General features: G+C 49.2%; 1 protein-coding gene across 1 annotated transcript in view; it reads left to right on the top strand.

Moving 5' to 3' along the window:
* Window positions 1-25,417, top strand: part of LOC145339107 (ATP-dependent chromatin remodeler CHD3-like) — a gene marked incomplete at its 5' end in the record, with an annotated part of 134,410 nt that overhangs the window by 72,986 nt on the left and 36,007 nt on the right. Inside the window, 9 exon segments of the mRNA XM_080183543.1 lie at window positions 1,136-1,367; window positions 2,694-2,860; window positions 5,121-5,298; window positions 12,108-12,194; window positions 13,327-13,368; window positions 13,371-13,411; window positions 16,257-16,390; window positions 17,057-17,201; window positions 22,269-22,434. Coding sequence (XP_080039669.1) covers window positions 1,136-1,367; window positions 2,694-2,860; window positions 5,121-5,298; window positions 12,108-12,194; window positions 13,327-13,368; window positions 13,371-13,411; window positions 16,257-16,390; window positions 17,057-17,201; window positions 22,269-22,434 — 1,192 coding nt within the window.

Raw genomic sequence — 25,417 nt, 5'->3', positions numbered from 1 at the left:
TCAGAGGGCAGCTGAGAGTCAACCACTTTGCTGTGGTCCTGGAGTCCCATGTAATCCAGACCGGGTAAAGACAGCAGATTTCCTTCCCTAAGGGGCATTGGTGAACCAGATGGGTTTTTCCGACAATTGTTTCAAGGTCATCAGTAGATTCTTAATTCCAGATTTTTTTTTATTGAATTCAAGTTCCACCATCTGCTGTGGCGGGGATTCGAACCCAGGTCCACCTGAACATTAGCTGAGTTTCTGGATTAATAGTCTAGCGATAATACCACTAGGCCATTGCCCCCCACTTACTAGTGTCACAAGTAGGCTTACACTAACACTGCAATGAAGTCACTGTGAAAATCCCCTGGCCCTCACACCCCGGTGCCTGTTCGGGTAACACTGAGGGAGAATTTAACACAGTCAATGCATCCTAACCAGCACGTCTTTCGGACTGTGGGAGGAAACCGGAGAACCCGGATGAAACCCTTGCAGACATGGGGAGAACGTGCAAACTCCGCACAGACAGTGACCTGAGCTGGAGATCGAACCCCAGACCCTAGTGCCGTGAGGCAGCAGTGACAACCACTGTGCCGCCCCGATTCATATGTACTCTATGAACGGTACGCTTTGTGCGTATCGTGCGCAAGAAACAATACTTTTCACTGTGTCCCAATATCTTTCGGACTGTGGGAGGAAATTGGAGCACCCGAAGGAAACTCGAGCAGACACGGGGAGAGGGGGGAGAACGTGCAAGCTCCACACAGAAAGTGACCCAAGCCAGGAATCGAACCCCGGTCCCTGGCACTGAGAGGCAGGACCGTGCCACCCTAATATTGATAGTTGTTGGGTAAGAATATAAAGGGATTTGGATGAAAGGTAGAAAAGCCAACTTTAAGGGCATTCAAATGGTCAGTGGATAGGCATATGGATAATATTTGGAATAGTTTAGGTTAGAGGGTCATTAGATTGGTTCCACTGGTCGGCATAACATCGAGGGCCGAAGGGCCTGTACTGCGCTGTAATGTTCCATTAAGTGAGTTACAGATCAGCCTCGAGCAGAGCAGGTTCGAGGGCCAGAATGGCCTCTCTGCATTACTAGAATGTTTCCTGTTGAGTCTGTCCCGTGACTTTGATAGACTTTGCCCTTCAGGCTTTTAGCAGAGCTCACCGCATCGGCCAAGCGAATAAAGTGATGATCTACCGCTTTGTTACTCGGGCCTCTGTAGAGGAGAGAATCACGCAAGTGGCCAAAAGGAAAATGATGCTGACCCACCTGGTGGTCCGGCCGGGCCTGGGGTCCAAGACTGGCAGCATGAGCAAGCAGGAGCTGGACGATATCCTCAAGTTTGGCACGGAGGAGCTCTTTAAAGGGGACATTGAAGGTGAGCAGATCAAGTTTAAGTTTATTAGTTGTCACAAGTCAGCTTACATTTAATGCAAGTTACTGTGAAAATCCCCAAGTTGCCACAGTCCGGCGCCTATTCGGGTAACACCGGGAGAATTTAGCACGGCCAATGCGCCCTAACCAGCACGTCTTTCAGACTGTGGGAGGAAACCCACGCAGGCACGGGGCTGGGGGAAGTGCAGACACCACACAGACAGTGACCAAAGCCGGGAATCCGACCTGGGTCCCTGGTGCTGTGTGAGGCAGCAGTGCTAACCCATTGTGCTCCTGTGTGAGACCTTGGAGTCCTCGTGTATCAGTCGCTGAAAGTAAGCACCACAGGTACAGCAGGCAGTAAAGGAGGCAAACGGTGTGTTGGCCTTCACAGCGAGAGCATTTGAGTATAGGGATAGGGATGTTTTGCTACAATTGTACAGGGTGTTGGTGAGGCCACATCTGGAGTATTGTGTGCAGTTTTAGTCTCCTTATCTGAGGAAGGATGTCCTCGCTATAGAGGGAGTACAGCCAAGGTTTACCAGGCTGATTCCTGGGTCTGTCATATGAGGAGAGACTAAGTCGGTTAGGATTATATTCACTGGAGTTTAGAAGAGTGGGAGGGGAATCTCGTAGAAACTTATAAAATTCTAACAGGGTTAGACAGGGTAGATTCAGAAAGAATGTTCCCAGTGGTGGGGGGAGTCCAGAACTAGGGGGGGGCATAGTTTGAGGATAAGGGGTAAACCTTTTAGGACTGAGCTGAGGAGAAATTTCTTCACCCAGAGGGTGGTGAATGTGTGGAATTCACTCCCACAGAAAGTAGTTGAGGACAAAACATTGTGTGATTTCAAGAAGAAATTAGATACAGATCTTGGGGCTAAAGGGATCGAGGGGGAAGCGGGGGGTGGGGGAGGAATCAGGATATTGAATGGGATGATCAGTCATGATCATAATGAATGGCGGAGCAGGCTCGAAGGGCCAAATGGCCTCATCCTGCTTCTAGTTTACATGTTTCAATGAGCAAGGCTCGATTACCAAGGCTGCAACTGTCTTGACCAGCTGAGCCTCGAGAGGGAAGTAGAAAGTTTCAGTTCACGCGGTGCTTCTTACAGCTTCAGGATGTTCCCAGTGTGGACCAGGAATGGTGTGTGTGTGTGTGTGTGTGTGTGTGTGTGTGTGTGTGTGTGTGTGTGTGTGTGTGTGTGTGTGTGTGTGTGTCGGTGAACTCATTTCTACGTTCGCTGCCCCCTCCACCTCCAGTCGCCCCGATGCCTGAAGATGCCAAGCTTTAGGTGGCGCTCACTTTCCCGCGCCTGTGTGTTTGCAGGTGATAATCGGGACGAAGACAGCAGTGTCATCCACTACGACGGGGCTGCCATTGACCGGCTGCTGGATAGGAACCAAGATGCGACAGAAGACACGGATATACAGAGCATGAACGAGTACCTCACGTCCTTCAAAGTGGCCCAGTATGTCGTCCGAGAGGAGGACAAGGTAGGCGAGGCTGACTGAGCCAGGGGGTGGGTTCGGAAACTAGGTGGGCAATGTATAATCTGAAGCTGTGCCAGAGTGTGACTCTGTCACCCTATTGGAGGTACTATCTCACCGAGGTAAGATGCCTCTCTTCATCCATCTAAAAGGCATGCTGTGACAAATCTGTCAGATGTCTTTCCTGACCCAGTGACCAGTGTTCACCTTACTATAAGCACATTTGGACCAAAACAGTAAATGGCAGAACCCTGAAGAGTCTTGATAGACAGAGGGATCTGGGTGTACAGATACAGGTCACTGAAAGTGGCAACACCGGTGGAGAAGGTAGTCAAGAAGGCATACGGCATGCTTGCCTTCATCGGCCGGGGCATTGAGTTTAAAAATTGGCAAGTCATGTTGATGCTTTGTAAAACCTTAGTTAGGCCACAGTTGGAATATAGTGTTCAGTTCTGGTTGCCACGCTAGCAGAAGGATGTGGAGATTTTAGAGAGGGTACAGAAAAGATTTACCAGGGTGTTGCCTGGTATGGAGGGCATTAGCTACGAGGAGCGGTTGGAGAAACTTGGTTTGTTCTCAGTAGAACGATGGAGGTTGAGGGGAGACCTGATAGAAGTCTGCAAGATTATGAGAGGCATGAAGAGAGTGGATAGTCAGAAGCTTTTTCCCCAGGGTTGAAGAGTCAATTATTAGGGGGCACAGGTTTAAGGTGCGAGGGACAAGGTTTAAAGGAGATGTACGAGGCAGATTTTTTACACAGAGGGCGGTGGGTGCCTGAAACTCGTTACCGGGGGAGGTAGTGGAAGCGGATATGAGAGTGACTTTTAAGGGTTGTCTGGACAAATACATGAATAGGACGGGAATAGAGGGATATGGTCCCCGGAGGGGTAGGGGGGTTTTAGTTCAGTCGGGCAGCTTGGTCAGTACAGGCTTGGAGGGCCGAAGGGCCTGTTCCTGTGCTGTAACCTTCTTTGTTCTTTGTGAAACAGCTGTGCAAAAACTAAACAATGCCCGTTCTGGCACTCTGCAGCTCCGTAAGAAGTCTGACAACACCAGGTTGAAGTCCGACCGATTTATTTGATAGTAAACTCACAAGCATTCGAGGTTAAACTCTTTGTCAGGTGAATGGAGAGTTCTGGCCTCAGACAGAGCATATAAAGCACAGACGGTTTACAGATTACTGATTAGAATGCGAATCTTTACACCTAACCTGCTGTTCAAGTCCTAAAGTGGCGCTCACATTGTTGGCATTCTAATCAGTAATCTATAAACTGTCTGCGCTGTTATATGCTCTGTCTGAGGCCAGAACTCTCCATTCACCTGATGAAGAGGGAAAGCTCGAAAGCTTGTGAGTTTACTATCAAATAAATCAGTTGGACTTAAACCTGGTGTTGTCAGACTTCTTACTGTGTTTACCCCGGTCCAACGCCGGCATCTCCACATCACTCTGCAGTTCCGGCAGTATCTGGAGAGGGAGGTTTTAAAAAAAAACAGGTTTAATGTCGGGAGAAAGATCGTGGCTCTAAGTCATTCTCACCCCTCTTTGTTCTCACTGGTGTTCAGACGAATGGGGAAGGGGGTCTCATAGGGACTTACAAAATTCTAACAGGTCTCGACAGGGTAGATGCAGGGAGGATGTTCCCGAGGGGGGTGGGGGGAAGAGTCCAGAACCAGGGGGTCACAGACTGAGGATTCAGGGGTAGACCATTTAGGGACAGAGGTGAGGAGGCATTTCTTCACCCGGTGAGCCTGTGGAATCCATTCCCACAGGAAGTAGTTGATGCCAAAACATTGAATGTATTCAAGAGGCGGCTGGATATAGAACTTGGGGCAAATGGGATCAAAGGTTATGGGGAGAAAGCAGGATTAGGCTGTTGAGTTGGATGATCAGCCATGATGGTGATGAAGGGCTGAATGGCCTTGTCCTGCTGCTATCTTCTATGCTTCACAGATGCTGCGTGACCGGAGTATTTCCGTTAATTAACAATATACCAGGTTTTCTCTAAGTAGTACATGTAACTAGTACGTACCCTACATGTTTACTGTAGACATGTCTACTGCACTTGATAACCATTGCTGTCTTTGATCTTCAATGCATTATCTATATTGAGAAGTTTACTATGGTTGTTCCACATGCTGCCCCTCTCCTTACAGGAGGTGTTGCTGAGCTGTTTGAGATCCGCAGGCACTTGCTTCCCGCCGGGGATTGACTAGCTGTGACGCTTGCTGACGTGGGTGGGTCTTTGTTTTGTTTTATCGTGTGCAGGAAGAGGAGATTGAGAGGGAGATCATCAAGCAAGAGGAGAACGTAGACCCTGACTACTGGGAGAAGCTGCTGCGGCACCACTACGAGCAGCAGCAGGAGGACCTGGCCAGGAACCTGGGCAAGGGCAAGAGGGTCCGCAAGCAGGTCAACTACAACGACGCTGCCCAGGAGGACCAAGGTAGGTAGCGGCACCGTGCGCTCTCCCCGTTGGCCCCTGGGCTAACCTAACCATACATTCAGCCCCTTCATCCTGTCTAAAGTTTATTTCTTAGCCTCACAATTAGGCTTACATTAACACTTGTTACAAAGGGGAACTTGATCTCTGTTCTGAGAACTAACACTCAACCTACTCAGAGGAGTACTCCCCTTCTTAATGTGAATGTGCGAAGGGCTAATACTTGCTGTTTAGCAACTTGTAGCAGTTATATCAGAATAACTACCCGAGATACGCTCTGTAAATATCAGCCAGTATCATTTCATTTAGCTAACTAGCAGTGAACAGGTTAACTAATTAACTAAATAAAACACAATTCTAATGGAATGCTGTTTACATAGATACAATTCCCACTTACAAAAAAAAAGAATCTTTAGTCACACTCAGAATTTTAACTAGGTTTGTCGTTTTCCGAAATCTTCCTTCTTTATCTTCTATTTTTGTTATTTTCTGTTGGTACCTTTTACGACTGAGATGAGGCTTTCTTTTAAAACATAAATGTGGCAATTACGCTGTTAGAGACAGTTGCCATCTCTCTCGCTCTCTCTCTCTCTTTTTCTCCCTTCCTCTCTCTCTCTTTGTCTCTCTCTCTGTCTCTCTCTCTCTCTCTCTCTCTCTCAAGCTGTTGCTTGCAGGTGATCTTCTGGCTCTCTGGAGCTGGGAGCTTTTGTAACCCCAGATGACATACCAAAAATCCCCATAATAGGATTGATCTACAGGTTACCAGAACATCAAATTAAAATCTGATAGGCTGCTGTTATTCAAATGCCTACTTCAAATTGATTCAGAAACATGTTCTGTTGTTTTGGTAGCATTACTGCCTGGGCTGGCGATGTAATGTTTCACTCTGTGTGTACAGCATGCACCCTGCACCTCCTCGGTACTGAAAATAAAATAGCAGACCAAAAAAGAACTACCTTTTTATTTAACAGAACCAGAACATTTTACAACTTAGAGCATTTTAGAATTTTTAAAAATAATCTTACAAGCACTAACTTTGTAAAACACTGCGATGAAGTTACTTTGAGAATCCACCTCATGTTTGTAGACTGTAAACAAAGCCTTCTGCACTGAACCCTGTGGCACTCCAACTTGCCAAGCTGAAAATGACCCATTTATCCTGACTGATGTTAGGCTATAACTGGTGTATAGTTACCTGCTTTCTGTCTCCTTCCTCTGTTGAATAAAATAATTATGTTTGATTCCTCTTCCCCCCCCGCCCCCCCCCCCCCCGATCTGTTGGGGCATTTTGGATGAGTACATTTACTACCTCTGCTTGTTTCAGGACACATGGATGAAGTTCATCAGGTGAACAGTGGTTAGCACCGCTGCCTCATAGCGCCAAGGACCCGGGTTCGATTCCCGGCTCGGGTCACTGTCTGTGTGGAGTCTGTACAATTTCTCCCCCTGGTCTGTGTGGGTTTCCTCCGGGTGCTCCGGTTTCCTCCCACAGTCCAACGATGTGCAGATTGGATGGATTGGCCATGGTAACTTGCCCCTTAGTGTCCAAAGATGTGTAGGTTAGGTGGATTGGCCATGCTAAATTGCCCTTAGTGTCCAAAGATGTGTAGGTTAGGTGGATTGGCAAAGATGTGTAGGTTAGGTGGATTGGCCATGCTAAATTGCCCCTTAGTGTCCAAAGATGTGTAGGTTAGGTGGATTGGCAAAGATGTGTAGGTTAGGTGGATTGGCCATGCCTAAATTGCCCCTTAGTGTCCAAAGATGTGCGGGTTAGGTGGATTGGCCATGCTAAATTGCCCCTTAGTGTCCAAAGATGTGCAGGTTAGGTGGATTGGCCATGCTAAATTGCCCCTTAGTGTCCAAAGGTGTGCAGGTTAAGTGGATTGGCCATGCTAAATTGACTTAGTGTCGGGGACTGGCAGCGCAAATGCGTGGGGTAATGGGGGAGGGGCCTGGTTGGGATATTGGGTGGTGCGTACCTGATGGGCCGAATGGCCTCCTTCTGCACTGCAGGATTCTATGGTCCTGGTGACTTGCCCGCCTTCAATTCCAGTAGTTTTCTCAGTGCCCTTTCCCTGGTGCCTGTTATTGTTTTAAGTTCCTCCCTCCCTCTCACCAATTGATTTAAGTGCTATTAAACTAATGTCGTTAACAGAGCAACCCCACTGCTAATTGCCGAGATGACAAGTACCCTCGAGTAGCCAGGTCCCAGCATTGATCACCTTGCAGCCATGTCTCTCTCTAAGGGCTACCGGGTCTCACATATTCACTTTGAGCCTTTAGTCCTGTCACTTTATATTTTTAATTTGCCGACTCTGGATTTATCTGCTGGTTCACTCTGAGGTTTGTACACTCTGCCCCTTCCTGCCACACTCTGTCATTACCTTTATTGCTACCTTGCTTTCTTGCCTAGTCCCTTTTCCTTCAATTTATCACATCTTCCCTTTTCCTCCCCACCTCCCCCGTCTCCCGCCACCCACCCCTACACTATCTAGTTTAAAGCTCTCTCTATAACTCGCCATTATGCTCCCAGCACGGTTCAGGTGCAGCCTGCCCCGGCAGCATAGCTCCCACTTTCCCCACTGCAGGTGCCCGGTCTCCATGACTGAGTCGCACAGTGGTTAGCGCTGCTGCCTCACAGCACTGGGGACCCAGGTTTGATTCCCAGCCTCCGGTCACTTTCTGTGTGGAGTTTGCACATTCTCCCTGTGTCTGCATGGGTTTCCTCCCACAGTCCGAAAGACGTACTAGTTAGGATGCGTTGGCCGTGCTAAATTCTCCCTCAGTGTTACCCGAACAGGTGCCGGAGTGTGGCAACTGGGGGGATTTTCACAGTAACTTCATTGCAGTGTTAATGTAAGCCTACTTGTGACACTAATAAATAAACTTTAAAAAGCATTTATAGTGTCATAGAGGTTTACAGCACGGAAACAGACCCTTTGGCCCAACTTGTCCACGCCGTCCAGTTTTTAACCACTAAGCTAGTCCCAGTTGCGTTTGGCCCCTATCCCTCGAAGCCCATCTTACCCAGGTAACTGTCTAAATGCTTTTCAAAAGACAAAATTGTACCGGTCTCTACTACTGCCTCTGGCAGCTCGTTCCAGCCACTCTGTGTGAAATAATTGCCCATTTGGATCTTTTTGTATCCCTCCCCCTCACCTTAAACCTATGCCCTCTAGTTTTAGGCTCCCCTACCTTTGGGAAAAGATATCGACTATCTAGCTGATCTGTGCCCCTCATTATTTTATTCTATAAGATCACCCTCAACCTCCTTAGCCCCAGAGGAAAAAGTCCCAGTCTATCCAGCCTCTCCTTTATAACTCAAACCATCAAGTCCCACCAGCATTCTAGTAAATCTTTTCTGTATTCTTTCCAGTTTAATAATATTTTTCACACACCAATCTTTGACCCACGCATTGAACTCTGTAATCTAATTTCCCTGATGCCAATTTGTTCATGGTTCAGTTAATAATCCAGTGATGGTTACCTTTCTGAGGTTCTGCTTTTTAATTTAATTGTAGTCATAATTCCTCACCTCCCCTAACAGGTATCTCCTGACCTTCTCTATTCTAATAAAGCTGCATTCTTTATTCTTCCTGATGCTCTTTTAACAGAGCAAACACACACTTTTTATTGAGATTTAGGACAGTTACAGTAAATGGCAGAACCTTAAGCGTATTGACAGGCAGGGGGATGTTGGTGTACAGGTACACAGGTCACTGAAAGTGGCAACGCAGGTGGAGAAGGTAGTCAAGAAGGCATACGGCATGCTTGCCTTCATCGGCCGGGTCACTGAGTTTAAAATTTGGCAAGTCATGTTGCAGCTTTATAGAACCTTAGTGAGGCCGCACTTGGAATATAGTGTTCAATTCTGGTCGCCACACTACCAGAAGGATGTGGAGGCTTTGGAGAGGGTACAGAAAAGATTTACCAGGATGTTGCCTGGTGTGGAGGGCATTAGGGATGAGGAGGTTGGAGAAACTTGGTTTGTTCTCACTGGAATAACAGAGGTTGAGGGGCGACCTGATAGAAGTCTACAAAATTGAGAGGCATGGACAGAGTGGATAGTCAGAAGCTTTTTCCCAGGGTGGAAGAGTCAATTACTAGAGGGCACAGGTTTAAAGGAGATGTACGAGGCAAGTTTTTACACAGAGTGTGGTAGGTGCCTGAAACTCGCTGCCCGGGGGAGGTAGTGGAAACACATACGATAGTGACCTTTAAGGGGAATCTTGACAAATACATGAATAGGATGGGAATAGAGGGATATGGTCCCCAGGAAGAGTAGGGGGTTTTAGTTCAGTCGGGCAGCATGATTGGTACAGGCTTGGAGGGCTGGCCAGCATTTATTGTCCATCCCTAGTTGCCCTTGGAGGGCAGTTGACAATGATAAAACAAACAGCCCTGTTGACCCTGCTTACTAACATCTGGGGGCTAGTGCCAAAATTGTGAGAACAATCTCACAGCCTGACATAGTCATTCTCATGGAATTATATCTTGCCCCCCAACCCCCATCCACCTTCACTGCTTTCCATTTCTCTCTTACTGTTGGACAAGTTATTTACCAAGACTTGCTCAAACAGCCATATCATAGAAATCATAGAATCCTACAGTGCAGAAACAGCCCCTTCAGCCCATCGAGTCTGCACCGACCACAATCCCACCCAGGCCTTATCCCCATATCCCTACACATTTACCCGGTAATCCCTCTAACTTGCAGACACTAAGGGCAATTTTAGCATGGCCAATCAACCTAACCCGCACATCTTTGGACTTTGGGAGGAAACCGGAGCACCCGGAGGAAACCCACGCAGACGCGGGGAGAATGTGCAAACTCCACACAGTGACCCGGGAATCGAACCCAGGCCCCTGGAATATTTCCTTCGTCAGTGACTGTCTTTGTGTCCGACTTGCCCCACCTGAATTTCAACTCAAATTTCCCCCTGCATTTAACCCCCATAATTATTATCTCATCATCCCTAATACCTTCACACCCGACCACAGTGGTTACGGGGCTTTATGTCTGCTCCGACTCTCTCCAAAGGAACGTCGTGACTTAATGCCATTCCCCTGCCTGTTCCCCGTAACCCCTGCACATGGTTTCTATTCACGCCCTCTTGAACTGAACCTGCTTCCACCACATTTCCAGGCAGCGCGTTCCAGACCCCAACCACTCGCTGGGTGAAAAAGCTTTTTCTCTCATCACATTTGCTTCGTTTGCAAATCACTTCAAATCTTTGCCCGTCTCCTCCTTCTCGATCTTTTTGCGAGCAGGAACAATTTCTCCCTCTCTACTCTTTCCAGCCTCCTCGTGATTTTGAACATCTCTATCAAATCTCCTCCTCTCCGAGGAGACCAGTCCCCAACCTATCCTGATGGCAGCAGGGTGGCACAGTTGTTAGCCTCACAGCACCAGGGACCCGGGTCCGACTCCCGGCTTGGGCCATTGTCTGTGTGGAGTCTGCACCTTCTCCCCTGCGTCTGCGTGGGTTTCCTCCGGGTGCTCCGGTGTTCTCCCACAGTCCGAATGAAGTGCTGGTTAGGGTGCGTTGACCCGAACAGGCGCCGGAGTGTGGCGACGAGGGGAATTTCGCAGTAACTTCATTGCAGTGTTAATGTAAGCCTTACCCATGACTAATAAACTTATTACTTTAACGGAAATTTCCCATCCCTAGATTATTTTTGTGAACCTTTCCTGCACTTTTTCCGATGTGCTCACACCCTTCCTATAGTGTGGAGCCCAAACCCGTCCATTGGTTGAGCTCAATAGCAGGATTTGAACTGATTTTATTATTGTCACATGTATTGGGATACAGTGAAAAGTATTGTTTCTTGCGCACTATACAGACAAAGCATACCGTTCATAGAGAAAGGAGAGAATGCAGAATGTAGTGTTACAGGCATAGCTAGGGTGTAGAGAAAGATCAATTTAATGTGAGGTAGGTCCATTCAAAAGTCTGACAGCAGCAGGGAAGAAGCTGTTCTTGAGTCGGTCGGTACGTGACCTCAGACTTTTATATCTTTTTTCCTGACGGAAGAAGGTGGCAGAGAGAATGTCCGGGGTGCGTGGGGTCCTTGATTATGCTGGCTGCTTTTCCCGAGACAGCGGGAAGTGTAGACAGAGTCAGAGGATGGGAGGCTGGTTTGCGTAATGGACTGGGCTACATTCATGACCTTGTGTAGTTCCTTGCGGTCTTGGGCAGAGCAGGAGCCCATACCGAGCTGTGATACAACCCAGAAAGAATGCTTTCTATGGTGCATCTGTAAAAGTTGGTGAGAGTTGTAGCTGACATGCCAAATTTCCTTAGTCTTCTGAGAAAGTAGGGGCGTTGGTGGGGCTTTCTTAGCTATAGTGTTGGCGTTGGGGGGGCCAGGACCAGGATAGTTGCTGATCTGGGCACCTAAAAACTTGAAGCTCTCGACCCTTTCAGCTTCGCCCCCATTGATGTAGACGGGGCACGTTCTCCTTTACCCTTCCTGAAGTCGATTTCGAGTTGGATTTCATGCCAATTCTGGCGTCTGATTCTAGTCAATCTCAGAACCCTGTGGAGCCCAGCTTTGGCTGAAATTTCATTCGTTCTCACCTGGAGTGGACAAACGGGAACAGAACTAACCGTGGGATTGATTTCCGGGTTGCTGGATCCAGCAATCTCTTCCGTCTCGCAGCCTGGAATGTTACAGCTCAGCCCAAAGGTGACCCTGGTGGGACGACAAAAACAAAACTGCAATGGGGCAAAATGGTGTATTTTTAAAGGAAAAAAGTCACAAGTCAAGGCTAGTTAAGATGATCTTCTCTTTCCTACTTAACTTGACAGACTGGCAGGATGACGTTTCGGACAACCAGTCAGAATATTCGGTTGGCTCGGAGGAAGAAGATGAAGACTTTGATGAAAGGCCTGAAGGTAAGTTTGAAGTTTTCATTCCCTTGACTGCGGGGATTAGTTTGCAGAAGTGATGACGCACACTGGCTGGACCGTGTGTAGAGAGGATGAAACCCGCAGTCTGCAGCGAGGCTGTGTGGAGATAGGACACAGCCCGCGAGGCTGTGTGGAGATAGGACACAGCCCACGGGGGCTGTGAGGGTGGAGCCCGCGCTGCGCTGCGTGTGTGTGCGCTTATAGAGAACCTGCGCACGTGTGTAGAGAGCCTCCACCCTGCACAGGGGTCGTGAACATGTGTGTCGAGAACCTGCGCTCTGCGGCAGGGGCCATGCCTGCCTGTGTGGAGAGCTTGCACTCTGCAGCAGGGGCCATGTGTGTGTAGAGAGCCTGCTGTGTGTGTGTGTGTGTGTGTGTGTGTGTGTGTGTGTGTGTGTGTGTGTGTGTGTGTGTGTGTGTGCAGGGAACCTGTCCTCTGTGGCGGGGTCCTTGTGAGCACGTGCAAAGAGCCTACACTCTGTGCTGGGGTGCCACATGCGCATGTGCAGAGAGCCTACACTCTGTGGTGGTTGGGGGGGCCATGTGCGCACGTGCAGAGAGCCTGTGCTCTGCTGGGGTGTGGGGGGGGGGGGGGGGGGCATGTGTGTGCAGAGAGCCTACGCTCTGCAGTGGGGCCGTGCGCCCATGAGTAGAGAGCTTGCACTCTGCAGCAGGGGCCACGTGTGTGCAGAGAGCCTGTGCTCGGGATAGGGGGGCACGTGCGCGTGTGCAGAGAGCCTGCGCTCTGTGGTGGGGGCTGGGGGGGGGCCACGTGTGTGCAGAGAGCCTGTGCTCGTGGTGGGGGGGCACGTGCGCAGAGAGCCTGCGCTCTGGGGTGGGGGGGGCCACGTGTGCATGTACAGAGAGCCTGCGCTCTGTGGCAGGAGGGTGGGGGCGCCACGTGTGCGTGTTGTACTTGACCTTTTATGGTATGCGGCTGTTGCTCGTAGACTAGCGTTCGTTACCCATTGTTAATCACCCTTGTGACGGTGCAGTTTTGTGTGTTGTAGGGAAAGCCGCAGTGCTGTCAGGACAGGAGCTCCATGAGCTTGAGCCAAATTCTTGCTGGTGGATTCATAAACCGTGGCAGATTAAAACTTTTCCTTTGCCCCTCAAGGTCGCCGGCAGTCCAAGCGACAGTTCCGGGGCGAGAAGGACAAACGCTTCCACCTTTGCTGGCTCGAGTCGGGGGGAACATTGAGGTAATTAATTAGCGGAGGACAAGGCAGGGCTCCTGGCACGCACGGGTAGGTGATAGGATTTACATTGCAATAGCAAAGGGTCAACACAGCTCTGATGGGCCGAGCAGCCACCACTTGTGCTATATATATTTCAATATAAGACACGGTGGCACAGTGGTCAGCATTGCTACCTCACAGCGCCAGGGTTCGATTCCCGGCTTGGGTCACTGTCTGCGCGGAACCTGCATGTTCTCCCCATGTCTGCGTGGTTTCCTCCGGGTGCTCCGAAGATGCAGGTTAGAGGGGGGGGATTAGCCGTGCTAAATTGACCCTTTTGTGTCAGAGGGATTAGCAGGGTAAGTATGTGCGTTTACGGGGATAGGGCCTGGGTGGGATTGTGGTCGGTGCAGACTCGATGGGCCGAATGGCCTCCCGCTGGGGATTCTGTGATTGGCTGGTGCTGCAGTGACGTGCGGTCCAGTTGTGCTGGGATGCAGGGAGAGTCCTGCTGTGTCAGGGGAATGGGAGAAGAACGCCAGCAGACACCGGCCTACCTCTCACCCTAACTATTCATTCCTGCTGCTAACCGAGTCTCTACCTTTTCCGTCCTGGGAAGGCCAAATAAAACCCTTCCCTCGCTCGCCGTTCTAGCTTGGCAGTTAGTGACGGTGTTCACAGAAGGCTTGGTGCCAGTGTTTCTGGTCCTTTGTGGGAGTGGGCTAGTGAATTGATTTGCGTAGAGAGCTGGCACAGACCTCACTACCCAAATCGTAAAATACTCCAGTGCAGGAGAGACCGTTCAACCAGTTGAGTTTGCACTGATTCCCTGACAGAATGTCTCACCTAGACACTTCCCCCACCCCGTCCGTACCTGTAACCCACATATTTCCCATAGCCAATCCACCTAACCACACCATCTTTGGACACTAAGGGGCAATTTAGCATGGCCAATCCACCTAACCTCCACATCTTTGGATACTAAGGGGCAATTTAGCATGGCCAATCCACCTAACCTCCACATCTTTGATACTAAGGGGCAATTTAGCATGGCCAATCCACCTAACCCGCACATCTTTGGATACTAAGGGGCAATTTAGCATGGCCAATCCACCTAACCTACACATCTTTGGAGTGTGGGAGGAAATCGGAGCACCAGGAGGAAACCCACGCAGAGATGAGTAGAATGTGTCATAGAGATTTCCAGCATGGAAACAGGCCATTTGGCCCATCAAACCTGCACTGCCAACAATCCCGCCTGCCCCTATCTCTGTAACCCCATGTACTTGCCCCACTAACCCCCGAACCCTGAAATCATGGGACACCACGACTAATAAAACCTAACCATAACGCCTTTTGGGCTGCGGGAGGAAACCGGAGGAAACCCCACACAGACGCGGCGGGGGGAGAACGTGCAAACTCCGCGCAGACAGTGACCCAAGCCGGGAATTGGAACTGGGTCCCTGGCGCTGTGAGGCAGTAGCGCTAATCCGCTGTGTGGAAGAGAGAGCAAGAGCAGCGGGAGAGTGAGTGAGTGAAGCAAAGCAGAAGTCCTGATTTGTGTTGGTTGCCAAGTGATGACAGCCTTACTCATGCGAATGAGTCACTGACAAACACTAACTGTCTTGATTTCCCAGAGGGGGTTTTGAGACCCCGGCCCCCTCCCTCATACAGGACAAATACTACAACGCTGTGTGAAGGACTTGCGTTCCACAGGCAGCCTAAAGAGAGGCATGTCTGCTAGCCACACAGTACACACGGCCTCTGGCCCCAGTGCTTGACTGGGAAGGGATGAGGCGAAGAACTTGGGCTGAAGCCAGTGACTTCATCATGACCATCTTTGGCTTTTCTGATGGCAACAATTCCAGTTTCTGTTGAATTAAAAGCGGGGGGGGGGGGGGGGGGGGTCAAGGTGATTGGGGGAATGGTAACACTGTGTGAAATGTTGCACAGTGACAAGTCTCACAAACACCAGGTTAAAGTCCAACGGGTTTATTTGGTAGCACGAGTTTTCGGAGCGTTGCCCCTTCATCAGGTGAATGGGATTTCAGTTCACAAACGGGGCATGTATAGACACAAACTCAATTTACAAAATAACGGTTGGAACAGATCAGCCATGATCTTATTGAATGGCGGGGCAGGCTCGAAGGGCTAGATGGCCGACTCCTGCTCCTATTTCTTATGTTTGTGTTATGTATGTATGTTTAAAGGTACAGACAATGTGAGTGGAGAGAGGGTTACGTACAGGTTAAAGGGATGTGTATTGTCTCCAGCCAGGACAGTTAGTGAGATTTTGCAAGCTCAGGCAAGTCATGGGGGTTACAGATAGTGCGACATGAACCCAAGTTCCCGGTTGAGGCCGTCCTCATGTGCGGAACTTGGCTATCAGTCTCTGCTCAGCGACTCTGCGTTGTGTGTCATGAAGGCCGCCTTGGAGAGCGTTTACCCAAAGATGTGTGGAAGGGAGAGGCTAAGTGCCCATGATTGGTGAAGTGTTCCCCGACAGGAAGGGGGTCCTGAAGAAGAAGTGACACTCCGAAAGCTCGTGCTACCAAATAAACCTGTTGGATTTTAACCTGGTGGTGTTGTGAGACTTCTTACCGTGTTTACCCCAGCCCAATGCCGGCATCTCCACACCAGGAAATGTTGCACAGCAGCAGGTTAGCCCTGGTTTCGATCACCAAACTGCAGAGTCACTACACTTGAGGTGTCTCAGGGCTCCTGTGCACATTCAGCCCACAGCGCGCTTCCATCAACTTGTGGCTGGGCTGCCTACTGCCACCCGGTAAGCCGCGGTGGAAAGTGAGTGAACGTACCTCTGTCAGTCTGAGATCTCTGCTTTTAAATCCACCCCCCCACCCCCCAACAGGTTTTAGGATTTAACACTCGCCAGAGGAAGGCCTTCCTCAATGCTGTGATGAGGTGGGGGATGCCTCCTCAGGACGCTTTCAACTCTCAGTGGCTGGTCCGGGATCTGCGAGGCAAGACTGAGAAAGAGTTCAAGTGAGTCTGCCCTCTGTTTCATTATTGTTTGTGTGCACCCATCCACCCCTCTCGCTGTCTGCGTGTGCCTGCCCCCTTCTCTCTGTGTCAGTGCGCACCTGCCTGCCCATCTCTCTCTGTGTCTGGGTGCGCCCGTCTCTCTCTCTCTCTCTCTCTCTCTCTCTCTCTCTCTCTGTGTCTGGGTGCGCCCGCCTGCCCGTCTCTCTGTCTCTGTCTCTGTGTGCGCCCGCCTGCCCGTCTCTCTGTCTCTGTCTCTGTGTCAGTGCGCACCTGCCTGCCCATCTCTCTCTGTGTCTGGGTGCGCCCGTCTCTCTCTGTCTCTGTCTCTGTGTCTGGGTGCGCCCGCCTGCCCGTCTCTCTGTCTCTGTCTCTGTGTCTGGGTGCGCCCGCCTGCCCGTCTCTCTGTCTCTGTCTCTGTGTCTGGGTGCGCCCGCCTGCCCGTCTCTCTGTCTCTGTCTCTGTGTCTGGGTGCGCCCGCCTGCCCGTCTCTCTGTCTCTCTCTCTGTGTCTGGGTCCGCCCGCCTGCCCGTCTCTCTGTCTCTCTCTCTGTGTCTGGGTGCGCCCGCCTGCCCGTCTCTCTGTCTCTGTCTCTGTGTCTGGGTGCGCCCGCCTGCCCGTCTCTCTGTCTCTGTCTCAGCATTCTCAGGCCTCTGTGTTTGACCGTAGGGCTTACGTGTCCCTCTTCATGAGGCACCTGTGTGAACCTGGGGCTGACGGCGCGGAGACGTTTGCGGATGGAGTGCCGCGAGAGGGTCTCTCCAGGCAGCAGGTCCTGACCCGGATAGGAGTCATGTCACTGGTGAAGAAGAAGGTGAGTGCTGAACCGTTGGGGAAATGCATGTGGGCGACAGTGGGTGCGACAGGACTGGATAGTTAACGCAGCACGCGAACACAGCGAGGTGAATTTCGATGCAGTGAAGGGGGGGGGGGGATTTGTTCCATTTTGTTTGCAAGTGCACCATTCTCCACCCCCCATCCTGCTGACAGCCGCCTCAGAAAGGGAGAGATGGGAGAGTCATAGAAACCCCACAGTGCAGAAGGAGGCCATTCGGCCCATTAAATCTGCACAATGACAGAGCATGCTAACCAGGTCCTAAACCAGTAACCCCATGCGTTTACCCAGCTGATACCCCTACCCTAAATGTGCCCAAGCCTACCGCTGATTTGTGGTGGGGTGGGGGGGGCTTGCACGGGGAGGGAAGAAACCCTTCTTATTTCCATGCTTGGATGAGTCTTGTGGCTACTCCAGTCTAGCAGCTCCAAGGACTGGACCTGACGTTAGGAACAGGCAATAAGTGCTGGCCAGCCAGTGATGCCCATGCCTCAAGGACGAATAGCAGATAATCTTGTTTGGATCGTGGCATTGGCGAGGTGGAAAAGCAAATTGAATAAACCTGGTTGGTTGTGGGCTGGCATGGGGAGAGAAGTGACCACAAATAGTCATTATTCAAACCCTAATAGAATCATAGAAACCCTACAGTACAGGAAGAGGCCATTCGGACCATCGAGTATGTACCGACCGCAATCCTACCCAACCCCCCAATCCCTACAATGTTAAAGGGAGAGCTGCCTCCCAGACCACCTTACTCGCTATTCCAGTCTCTTGAGAAGTGTGGGCCAATCCTCAGTGGGCAAGAAGAACTACCTCGTGGTGTTGCTTTGCACCCAGGAACAAATGTCAGGTGGATCATTGAATGTGCCCTGTCCTGTCCTGTCACTGAGGACAAAGACCCTCACCCTGAAATTCTGGCCAGCCTGTAACTTCAGGGCCCAAAGCTTCTGCCTCCCTTCGTGTGTCGAGACCCAAGCCAGACACTGCCAAGACGTTCAGGCGCGCTGATCCGAACAGGCACTGGACTGTGGTGACGAGGGGAGTTTCACAGTAACTTCACTTGCCTTACTTGTGACGAATGAATGAACTTTAACCCAGTCAGCCTACGCTCTAGGTTTTACACTAGGTAACAGCAAATCACTGCAGATGCTGGAATCTGAAACCAAAAGAGAAAACGCTGGAAAATCTGATCAGGCCTGGCAACGTCAGTAAGAGGAAAACAAAAGCTGAAATTTCGAGTCCAGATGACACTTTGTCAAAGCTTTGGCACAGGATCATCTGGACTGGAAATGTCAGGTCTTTTCTCTGCTCACAGATGCTGCCAGACCTGCTGAGATTTTCCAGCGCTTTCTGTTTTGGTCTGAGGTTTTATGTTTGAATTTGGCACTAAGATGCACATAAGATGTTTCACTTGCGGTATGATTCAAGTTTTGGGTTCATTCATTCGTTTTGAAGAAGCGAGAGGACAGCAGTAGTACAGGTTTTAAAATGGTTTTCTTTTAGTGAACGGAACAACATAGATAGCTAGCTGTTGAGGTTTAGATTAACAACGTGACGGAAGGAAAAGAAAAGTGAACTTGGAGACTGGCTTCTCAGCAGGATCAGTTTCCTGCTGAGTTTCAAGAGAGTCAGTTTCAAGATCAACAGGATCTTGAAACTGATAAAAACACACACTAAAATCCAAAATATATTTCAACCCTTATCTTGTTATTGGATGTTACTGGGTTCGATTCCCGGCTTGAGTCACTGTCTGGATGGAGTCTGCACATTCTCCTCGTGTCTGCATGGGCTTCCTCCGGGTGCTCCAGTTTTCTCCCACAGTCCAAAGATGTGCGGGTTAGGTTGATTTGGCCATGCTAAAATTGCCCTTAGTACCCTGAGATGCGTTAGTTAGAGAGATTAGTGGGTAACTATGTTGGGATATGGATGTAAGGCCTGGGTGGGATTGTGGTCAGTGCAGACTCAATAGGCTGAATGGCCTCTTTCTGTGTTGTAGGGTTTCTATGATTCTATGAAGTGTTTTTCACAGGCTTTTTCAGTCCAGAGAAACAATCTTCGCAGCTTTTTAAAATTCATTTATGGGACATGGGCATCACTAGCTGGCCAACATTTATTGCCCATCCCTAATTCCCCTTGGAGGGCAGTTGTGAGTCAACCACATTGCTGTGGCTCACGTAGGCCAAACCGGGTAAGGATGGCAGATTTCCTTCCCTAAAGGAACCAGATGGGTTTTTCTGACAATGGGTCATCAGTAGATTCTTAATTTCAGATTTTTTTTATATTGAATTCAAATTCCATTATCTACCATGGCAGATTCGAACCTGGGTCCCCCAGAACATTAGCTGGGTTCCTGTATTAAAATTCTAGCGATAATACTACTAGGCCATCACCTCCCTTGCTGCTATGAGAAGCTTGTTTGCCTGCGCTGTGTACCTTTCAGGAATGCGGTCAATTTTTTTTTGCTAACTCATCATGCCTTCTGTTTCTACATGTAGTCAAGCTAGCTACAATTGTTCCGCTTAGCAGAGTTAGTCGACCCCTACAGTCGAGCATTTAAATGTAACCTTGCATAGGCAGAAATATCTTAAAATGAAGTATTCACATAGAAGCAAACAGGACTATGCATACACAGGATCTCTCACAGGTGACCCACAAGAAGCTTTTATCAAACAAAGTTCATTTAAGAACACAGTTAAAATATAACAAAACTTTTACCAGTTGCAAGATTCAAACACAACACAGTCTAAACCTTAACAGCTAGCTACCTCTGTTGTTCCAAGTCAAACACCATCCCGCAGACACAAACCCCTCTTCACACTTAGCATAAAAAGCAAGTATGCTCATGCAGTGCTGGATTTTCAGCTTTTTTTGTTACACGTGCTATGAATTGGCTCTTTAACCTTTGAAACAAATCTCTGAGGCTTCCCAGTCCTGGAACTTTGCAAAAAAAAACCTCCAGAGACAAAAGTGACAAAAAAATGATTGATGAGGGTAGGGCTGTGGATGTTGTCTTCATGGACTTTTAGTAAAGCGTTTGACAAGGTCCCTCATGGTAAGTTGGTACCAAAGGTTAAATCACACAGGGTCAGGGGTGAACTAGTTAGATGGATACAGAACTGGCTTGGCTACACAATAAGAAGTCTGACAACACCAGGTTTAAGTCCAACCAATTTATTTGACAGTAAACTCACAAGCTTTCGGGGTTTGCCCCTTCGTCAGGCGAATGGAGAGTTCTGGCCTCAGACAGAGCATATAACAGCACAGACAGTTTACAGATTACTGATTAGCATGTAAGTCTTTAACCTGTGCCTTTCCACTCGCATTGTCAGCATCTTTAAGACTTGAACAGCAGGTTAGCTGTAAAGGCTCGCATTCTAATCAGTAATCTGTAAACTGTCTGTGCTGTTATATGCTCTGTCTGAGGCCAGAACTCTCCATTCACCTGACAAAGGGACAAACACCGAAAGCTTGTGAGTTTACTGTCACATAAATTGGTTGGACTTAAACCTGGTGTTGTCAGACTTCTTACTGTGTTTACCCCAGTCCAATGCCAGCACCTCCATATCTTGGCTACACAAGGCAGAGGGTAGCTGTGGGAGGGTGTTTTTCTGAATGGAGCTGTGTAATTAGTGGCACAGGGATCAGTGCTGGGACCTCTGTTGTTTGTAATATGTATATAAATGACTTGGAAGAAAGCGTAGCTGGTCTGATTAGCAAGTTTGCGGATGATACGAAGATCGGTGGAGTTGCGAACAGTGGTGAAGATTGTCAGAGAGTACGGCAGGATATTGATAGGCTGGAAAATTGGGCGGAGAAATGGCAGGTGGAATTTATTCCGGACAAGTGCGAGGTGATGCATTTTGGCGGATCCAGTTCAGGTGGGAGCTGTACAATAAATAGAACCATCAGGAGCATAGACACAGAGATCTGGGAATGCAGGTCCACAGATCCTTAAAAGTGGCAGCACAGGTGGTAAAGGTTGTGAAGAAAGCACATGGCATACTTGTCTTCATCGGCCGGGCCAGCGAGTATAAAAATTGGCAAATTATGTTACAGTTATATAAAATGTTAGTTCGGCCACATTTGGAATACTGTGTCCAATTCTGGTCACCACACCGCCAGAAGGATGTGGAGGCTTTGGAGAGAGCGCAGGAAAGGTTTACCAGGATGTTGCCTGTGAGGAGAGACTGAATAAACTGGGATTGTTCTCCCTGGAAAGATGGAGGCTGAGGAGGTGACCCAATGGAAGTTTATAAAATTACGGGGGGCATAGATAAGGAGAACAGTTGGAAGCTTTTTCCCAGGGCAGAAGTGACAATTACAAGGGGCTCAAGTTGAAGATAAGGGGGGGAAATGTTCAGCGGAGATGTGCGGGGGAAGTGTTTTACGCAGAGGGTGAGGGGGGGCCTGGAATGCACTGCCAAGTGGGTTGGTTGAGGCAGATACGTTAGCAACATTTAACACTCATCTGGATAGACACACGAACAGACGGGGAATAGAGGGATATAGGAGGTTGTCTAGATAGGACAACGTGATCGGCGCAGGCTTGATGGGCCGTAGGGTCTGTTCCTTTGCTGTGCTGTTCTTTGTTCTTTGATGGGTGGTGGTGGGGGGGGAGAGAGATGCTGCCTTCTTCCGTCAGCTTCCAACAACAGCTGAGAACCAAAACTAAAATCTTAGACTTTTCTGTGCGGGGGGGGAAACGAAAGTCCCCAAGGCATCACCTGACCCAGTCAATCATCCCCAAACCAAACTCCACTCCGCAGTCCCGAAAGGACCATTAAACCCCAGGACCCTGCATTAGGCCAGATTAAAATCAGCATGGTGTCAATTATACTGCTTCAGTAACAGTTAGAGGACACCGGGTGCAGACATCTCGGTACCGACAACTGGCAGGGCCTGCTAGAAACAGGAACAAGATTAAAATACTATTCTTCAAGGCGCGGTATCGTCACACACGTGTCCGTTGCTATGCAGTGACCAGGGCTGGCTGAACGGGCAGTGGATGGGTCACTCACCCTGATGTCACCTTTCCTGTGTCGTCAGGTGCAGGAATTTGAACACATCAATGGGAAATGGAGCATGCCGGAGCTCATCCCAGAGGTCACCGCCGATTCCAAGAAGTCGTCCAGAGCCTCGTCTCCTGTAGTGAAAACAGCAACAACTACACCAGAGCCAAGCTGCAGCAACACACCCTGCACCTCCAAACCAGGTACGCAGAGAGAACAGTGTAAACATAACCCGCTGTGTACCTCCAAACCAGGTACGCAGAGAGAACTGAGTACACGCAATACACCCCGCACCTCCAAACCAGGTACGCAGAGAGAACAGTGTAAACATAACCCGCCGTGCACCTCCAAACCAGGTACACAGAGAGAACCGAGTACACGCAATACACCCCGCACCTCCAATCCAGGTACGCAGAGAGAACTGTGTAAACATAACCCGCTGTGCACCTCCAAACCAGGTACGCAGAGAGAACTGAGTACACACAACACGCCCCGCACCTCCAAACCAGGTATGCAGAGAGAACCGAGTACACACAACACGCCCCACACCTCCAAACCAGGTACACAGAGAGAACAGTATATGCAGCAACATGCCCTGCACCTCCAAACCAGGTACGCAGAGAGAACAGTGTACACAGCAATACACCATGCACTTCCAAACCAGGTATGCAAAGAGAACCAAGTACACAGCAATACACCATGCACGTCCAAACCAGGTACAGAGAGAACAGTGTGCACAGCAACCCGCCTCACACCTCCAAACCAGGTAGAGAGAACAGTGTACACAGCAACATACCCTGCAATTCCAAACCAGGTACAGAGAGAGAGCAGCGTACAATACACCATGCACTTCCGAGCCAGATACACAGAGAGAGAACAGTGTCCGCAGCAACCAAGCCTGCACCTCCAAACCAGGTACAGAAACAACAGTGTACACAGCAATACACCGTGCACTTCCAAACCAGGTACACAGAACAGTGTACGCAGTAACATGCAGTGCACCTCTAAACCCAGGCATAGAGAGAGAACAGTGTACACAGTAACACGCACTGCACTTCCAAACAAGGTACAGAGAGAACCGTATATACATAACCTGCCCTGTGCCTCCAAACCAGGTACAGCGAGAAAGAGCAATGTACAGAGCAATACACCCTGCAATTCCAAACCAGGTAACATAGAGAGAACCGTGTGCACGCAATTTGTCCTGCACTTCCAAACCTTAACGTAGCAAGACAGGTGGATGAAGCAGTTAATAAAAAGTGGCACAGTGCTTAGTACTGCTGTCTCACAGTGCCAGGGACCCGGGTTCGATTCCCGGCTTGGATCACTGTGTAGACATTCTCCCTGTGTCCGCATGGGTTTCCTCTGGGTGCTCTAGTTGCCTCCCACATTCTGAAGGACTTGCTGGTTAAGGTGCATTGACCTGAACAGGTGCCAGAGTGTGGCGACTAAGGGACTTTCACAGTAACCTAATGTAAGCCTTACCTGTGACACAGATAAACTTTAAATCTCAGAGCTGTGCGATCTGTGACTATTTAGATTTAAGCTTTTTTATTCTTCTTGTCAAAATGGATAGTTTCACGGTTACCCATGTTATACTCAATTTGCCAGATTTGTGCCCACTTGCTTAACCTGTCTGTCTGTAGCCTCCTTATGTCCTCTTCACCTTAACCTTTCCCAACCAATGCATCAATTATCGCATTGGCCTTTTCTTTCACGACCTTATGCTGAAGTCCTTCTGGATCCGGGAATTTGTCAGCCTGCAGACCTGACAGTAAGCTCAATACCGCTTCCCTAGTGAAAGTACTTGTCCTGAGTTCGTGAAATCCCCACGGCACAGAATGAGGCCATCGAACCTGCACCGACCACAACCTCAGCCAGGCCCTATCCACGTAACCCCAAGTTTAGTTTATTTATTAGTGTCACGAGTAAGGCTGACATTAACACTGCAATAAAGTTACTGTGAAAACCACCCTAGTCGCCTCACTCCGACGCCTGTTCGGGTAACACTGAGGGGGAATTTAGTACAGCCAATGCACCCTAATCAGCACGTCTTCTGGACTGTGGGAGGAAATTTGTATAATTTATAACAAATAGGTATGTCAAGAACAGAAGGTTGGTCAGGGCAAGATTAGGGCCAGTTACGGACAGCAGGGGGAAGTTGTGTGTGGAACCGGAGGAGATTGGAGAAGTATTGAACCAATATTTCTCTTCGGTGTTCACGCAGGGGGACATGAATATAGCTGAGGAGGACATTGGGTTGCAGGGGTGTAAAATAGACAGTATTACGGTTGATAAAGAGGATGTGCTGGAAATTCTTGAGGGGCTGAAAATAGATAAGTCCCCTGGTCCGGATGGGATCTACCCTAGGATTCTCTGGGAGGCTAGAGAGGTGATTGCAGAGCCTCTGGCTCAGATCTTCAGGTCGTCATTGGTCTCTGGTGTAGTCCCGGAGGATTGGAGGATAGCGAATGTTGTCCCATTGTTTAAGAAGGGGAACAGAGACTTTGCCGGGAATTATAGACCGGTGAGTCTTACTTCTGTTGTGGGCAAGGTTTTAGAAAAAATTATTAGGGATAGGATTTATAGTTATTTGGAGTGTAATGAATTGATTAGAAATAGTCAGCATGGTTTTGTAGCGGGTAGGTCGTGCCTTACTAACCTTATTGAGTTTTTTGAGAAGGTGACCAAAGAGGTGGATGGGGGTAAGGCAGTTGACGTGGTATACATGGATTTTAGTAAGGCGTTCGATAAGGTTCACCATGGTAGGCTTCTGCAGAAAATGCAGATGTATGGGATTGTGGGTAATCTAGGAAGTTGGATCAGGAATTGGCTATCAGATAGGAGACAGAGGGTGGTGGTGGATGGTAAATATTCATCATGGAGTGCAGTTACGAGTGGTGTGCCTCAGGGATCTGTTTTGGGGCCACTGTTGTTTGTAATTTTTATTAATGATCTGGATGAGGGTATAGTTGGGTGGATTAGTAAATTTGCTGATGACACCAAAGTTGGAGGTGTGGTAGATTGTGAGGAAGGGTGTCATAGTCTGCAGGGAGACTTAGATAGGTTGCAGAGCTGGGCCGAGAGGTGGCGGATGGAATTTAATGCGGAGAAGTGTGAGGTAATTCACTTTGGTAGGAGCAACAGATGTGTCGAGTATAGGGCTAACGGGAGGACCTTGAATAG

This window comes from Carcharhinus amblyrhynchos, unplaced genomic scaffold (assembly GCF_965287045.1).
Source record: "Carcharhinus amblyrhynchos unplaced genomic scaffold, sCarAmb.v2.hapA chromosome_328, whole genome shotgun sequence".
Lineage (NCBI taxonomy): Eukaryota > Metazoa > Chordata > Chondrichthyes > Carcharhiniformes > Carcharhinidae > Carcharhinus > Carcharhinus amblyrhynchos.
This window is presented reverse-complemented; position numbering and strand designations above follow the sequence as displayed.